Here is a 5,479-nt window from a genome sequence, read left to right on the forward strand (position 1 = left end):
GACTGGGGAGACGCCGGCGGAACTCGCCCCTCTCCTGCGAGGGGGCTGGTGGTTCTCTCGGCCGGCGTCTCACCTGGCGACGCTGACGCCACGGACGGACCGTGTGTTGGGGGTGTGACCTGTAAAGACGTGAGGCGTCCTCCGAGGAGGACGGGGAAGCCGGGTCAGCGAGGCTGGAGGCAGAGAGCAGACCCAGGCTAACTAAGGCAGAGCGGCCGCGAGGCTTTTGCACCGGAGATCTGGGGCTTCCGATGGCGTTTCGGGAGCCGGGGGACAGAGACCAGTTTAAAGCAGAAATCAAGCCAAGAGGTGCCGGGCTCAAGGCATCTCCCTAGGGAATCACGATAGATAAAATGGGCGTCTCCATTATCCGCTGGTAAAAGTGACCTGCCTCTTCAAAGCCAAGTTCCCAGACACGCTCAAACCCCCAAACCCAAACGCGCTGACATCCAGCCGATTCTGGCGCATAGAGACACGGTAGGGCAGGGTAAAACTGTCCCTGTGGGTTTCCCAGACTGGAACTCGCTTTACGGGAGTAGAAAGCCTCATCTTTCTTCCGCGGAGCAGCTGGTGGTTTGGAACTGCAGACCCTTCCGGTCGGAGCCCAGCAGCTAAGCCACCAGGCCACCGGGGCGCCAGTCTGCGGATCTCAGCTACTGCGAAAACCCGGAAAAGGGAATCCGGGCCGGCCCGGGAGCGCCGGCGGTGGGCTCCTGCCAGCCGCACACTGGGCATGCGCAGGGGGTGGGCCGCCGGGCCGGCCCGGAGACAGTGGTGACGAGTCCGGAAGCGCGTGCGCGCGCCCCTCGGCCCGAGAACTAGTTTTGTTCCGCGTCGTCCCGACTGGACACCGTCGGCGAGAACCCCCGGCCAGGCCCACCCCTCACCCGCCGACACCGTGGCCATGTCCACCAACAGCTTCGCGTACAACGAGCAGTCTGGAGGAGGGGAGGCAGCGGAGCTGGGCCAGGAGGCGACCTCAACCATTTCTCCCTCGAGCGCCTTTGGCCTCTTTAGCAGCGATATGAAGAAGTAAGGAGGAAGGTTTGGGGGGCGGGGGCCTGACTGGCCAAGGGACCGGGGACATCGAAGGAGCGAGCCCTAGGCTCGGGCTCCTGGGACCGGGGTGGGTCGCCCGAAGACCGCCCCGGGCTGGGACGGGAACGTTACCGGAGGGTTGGCGGGAGCTTAGGGTTAGATCAGCTGTGGGTGGTGGGAGTTGTTGGGGATGTGCGGTGGGTGGATCTAGGAACCTTTGATAGTTTTCTAACTTCAGGGGGATAAAGAACCACTTGGAAGCTTCGATCGCACCCCTGGACGCCGTTTGAATTGGTCTGGGTTGAGGGACAGGAATCTGAATTTTGGGAGGAGACAAAAAAACACCCTACTCATTATTAATTTGCTATTCCCGGCACCAAAGGTTGAAGAAATAGGCCAGTTAAAGTGAAAGAGTGTTTGGAAGAGTTGAGAGAGTGAGTGTAAGTATTGATTTAGGGTCAACCTGCTTCTGGATCCTGGAGGGAAGCGGGCAAGGAAGTGATTTTGGGTCTTTATGAAAGGAACCGCTGGTTTATGCAAGCTGTAATGTTCTTGGAAAATATCGTCTGCCGTACTGCAGTGCATACACAACATAGAAAACCCACATGTAAGCAGAATCATAAAAATGTGAGCAGAGTATTTTAAAAGTGCTAACTTTTAACACTACGAATTAGTGTGGCTTTAAAAGTGAACATTACACAGTAACACAATCTACACTTAGTTATGTGAAAAGTTAGTAGGAACTATTTAAAGTTCAACCGAGGAGTGGAAATGGAGCACTGCCCATTTGTTTTTATTGGGAGAACTTAAAAGGAAATAGACTTAACGATGCAGGCAATTTTGCTTATATTTTAAAGTAGTTGTGCTGGTAGTTTTCCAGACGTCAGAGAGAAATCATTAACACTGAATTTCACACCTAGACTTCGTGAGCCATATTGGGTTCTCCAGAAAGTGGTTAGTTGAAACTGGGACTGCATTTGGACTGTGGTAAGCAGACTGAAAGCTTACATAGAACGCCCCCATGCAATCCTGTTTTTGGTTTCCTTGTTCATAAGGCAGAAAAGTTCAGCAGTGAAATGACGTAAATGTTTCATTTTCCACTCTGCCATTTGGAATCTAAATTTTGGTCAATTGTTGCAGTTCAGACATCATTAGCAAAATGTTTCAGCTGTTGAATTAACCGGCACAGTGGCATTCATTCATTTTGCATGCAATTTTCTTATAATTGAAATTTTGGGGGGTAAATTTCCAAGAGACTTTTCATCTTATGGGAGAAAGACTGGGCCTTATACTCTCGTAAAGAGTTATAGCCTCAGAAACTCACAGGGGCTGCTCTACCCTGACCTGTAGGGTCTGTATGCGTTAGCATTGACTCAGTGGCGATGAGTTTGCGTTCCGCGGCGGCCCCAAAATTACACTTAAAGATTCATTTTACCAAGACCTTAAATCACTGTGGAGGCTTTCAGTCGTCTCGCTTATCACTGTCCCGGAAACACTGTTGCCATTGAGTTGTTTCTGCTTTATCCCAGTTAACAGTCACTTTTTAATCTCTTCTACAGTTTGCTTTCTTTGTTTCATGGTTAACGATGTCACAACTTTTGCTATATTAACCGTTGTAATTACATCCTTCTCCCCCCAAATGTTAATGATATCGACTTAGCCATGTTGTATTCAGTCACCAAATCAGACAAGCAGTGACCTAATTCAAATATTTTAATGATTTTTTAATTTAACTCTATTGTGGCTCTCAGTTTTCTTCTTAGTTTTACTACTGGTATCACTAACTTTCTTTGGAGCCATGGTTACGATATTTTATGCAAATAAGGCACTCCCCCCAAAAAAGCACAATGATGAATGTTTTAATGCACAAGCACTATATGTTGTCTGACACAAGCACTGTATGTTGTCTGAGCGAGAGCGGCACTTAGACTGAAGCGGCACCCCTTTGTGTCTAAGGCAAGATGGGGCGTGTGACTTACTCTTGACCTGTACAGGTTGTTTCAAGGCAGACTTTCGGTTTGAAAGTTACGAACACCACCGACAGCTATTCGGAGTAGTGGAGAGTTTGAGCTTGGGGCTGTTTGACAACCGAGGGATTACCGTCTAACTCACTTATCATGGAACCCGTTCCGACTCGTTGCGACCCTGTAGCACAGGGCAAAACTGCCCCTGTGGGTTTCAAGACTGTAGCTCTTTTTGGGAGTAGAAAGCCTCATCTTTCTCCTGTGGAGCGGCTGGCACTTTCCAACGATAGACCTTGCAGTTAGCAGCGTAACCACTATGCCACCTGGGCCCTTCCTTAACCTCTGATTTTCTATCTTGTCAGACTTTGGCATGATTTGGAAAACAAACAAACGCAACATAGGGCTCTATCTCTGTGATGACTACCGCTGAGGTGATCTAGCAGGTGAGGTGTATAATAAAAGCACTGAACGTGATCGGGTGCTTGCTTAGATGGTAGGCATTTGTGCGTACCGTTTCAACCGTGATGATAGCGTGCAGGCCTCCTAACCTAAGGGGACCAGATCTTCACATTGGTAAAGCGGGACACCATTGATAAAACTCATATCCCGGTGAAATAGTCACATGGCAGCCGAAAACCGTATACCCTAGTTTGTCGTGCATTCTTTCCAAAAATTGAGATTTTTAAAAACGCCACGGGACGTGGGAAAAATTGTTAAAAATCAGGACTGCCCCGCCAAAAGCGGGACGTCTGGTCACCTTATCCTAACCATACTCCGGGGCCTGACGCTGTGGGTTATGGAGAGAGCTGGCAACTCCACTGCCGTGGGAACCCACCATCCCCTTGGAGGGAGAAAGATGAGGCGGTGCGCACCTGTAGAGGTTTCAAGTCTCGGAAACCGAAAGGGCAGTTCTTGTCTGGAGGGTTCTTGCCGGGTTGTCAGGAGTCGGCATGGACTCCGCTGGCAGTTGGTCACAGAACTATGGCATTGTTGGCAGGTGTTGGACTACTCACCGCACTGTCAGTGGTTCAAACCCACCAGGTGCTCTGATGAGAGAGATGAGGCCCTCTGCTTTGGTAAAGATTTCCAGCCTCGGGAACCTTTCAGAGGGTTGCTGTGAGTCAGGATCAGCTCCGTGACAGTGGGTAGCAACATTATGGCACAGATACATCTCTGACCGCCCTTTGCACTGATCACCAAGTTTCAATAGTGAGGAAAACAGATATTCTTTGGCACATTAGGTACAAAGGAAAGAGAAGTGGGGAGCCAATCGACATGCCATCAAAACTATGTCTGCCCGAATCCAAGACCAGTGGTATGTCATAAGTCTGGCCAAATTCAAGACTAGTGGTACATATTGAAAGATTTTACTGCCTTCCATAGGTAGGGAAATTGCATTCCCAGAAATCATTGATGCGAGGTTTACATGAACGACAGGTGGATGTTTGTTACTTTTTCTTTTTAATTGCTCCAACAGGCTGGAATGGGGGAGGGCAAAAAAGAAAAAAAGAAAACTGCACCTAGCTACATGTCTGAGGAGGACAGCGTTAGGCCAAGCTCCCTAATTCTTGTGTGGTTGTGTGTGTGTGTGTGTGTGTGTGTGCGCGCGTGTGTGTGCATGCACCATAACTGACCTGCCTGCCTTTCCCATTGGCAAACCCCTTTGCCTTCCCAGATTTGTCAGGGAGACTGCTGAGAGCTATGGCCTCTTTCTGTCTTCCCCAGCATTGCCCTGGTTACCTTTGCAACGTAGTGGACAGAACCGTGTCCAGGGATTCTAATCTCATCCCAAACGCTCAAGCAAGCACTTGGCTGTGTTACTTCTTTTACTTCTGTTGTTGGGGAGCCCCAGCAGGGTAGTGGGTTACTCGTTGGGTTGCTAACCTCAAATTCGAAGCCACCAGCTGCTTCATGGGAGAAAAAAGAGGCTTTCTACTTTTGTAAAGAACTGCAGCCTCAGAAACCACAGGGTGGTCCTAATACTAACCCTACACTACACTCACCATCATCACGTTGATGCTGACTCATAGGCACCCTGTCCGCTAGAGGAGAACTGCCCCTGTGGGTTTCCAAAATTGTAACTCTTCATGGGAAAGTCTCATTTTTCCACCTCAGAGCAGCTGGTGATTTCAAACCACTGACCTTGCTGTTAGCAGCCCAGTGAGTAACCAGTATGCCACGAGGGTTCCTATAGAATGCATGGAACTTGGATTTAAGTTGAAAACTGAATAGTAGTTACAGACTGTCTGTGACTTTGACATTTCCAGGATTTAGAAACATTTTGACCAGTGAACTGTCCAGGTACAAGGAAACCCCCTCATCTGGACTTTGCCACTTAGCCTATTACTTTTTTTTTTTAAATGATTTTATTGGGGACTTGTACAACTCTTATCACAATCCATACATAACATCCATTTTGTCAAGCACATTTGTACATTTGTTGCCATCATCATTCTCAAAACATTTTCTTTCTACTT

At 48.9% G+C, this 5,479-nt stretch overlaps 1 protein-coding gene across 1 annotated transcript in view; it reads left to right on the forward strand.

The window, feature by feature from the left end:
• The first annotated feature begins 820 nt into the window (after positions 1-820).
• The window catches only part of AP3B1 (adaptor related protein complex 3 subunit beta 1), a 283,869-nt gene continuing 279,210 nt past the window's right edge, over positions 821-5,479 (forward strand). The window contains exon 1 of the mRNA XM_045285085.1: positions 821-1,032. Within this exon, the coding sequence (XP_045141020.1) occupies positions 905-1,032 (128 nt within the window). The 5' untranslated portion in view covers positions 821-904. The remainder of the gene's footprint in view (positions 1,033-5,479) is intronic.

This window comes from Echinops telfairi, unplaced genomic scaffold, assembly GCF_000313985.2.
Source record: "Echinops telfairi isolate 266 unplaced genomic scaffold, ASM31398v2 ScPeMD7_7469;HRSCAF=8507_1, whole genome shotgun sequence".
Lineage (NCBI taxonomy): Eukaryota > Metazoa > Chordata > Mammalia > Afrosoricida > Tenrecidae > Echinops > Echinops telfairi.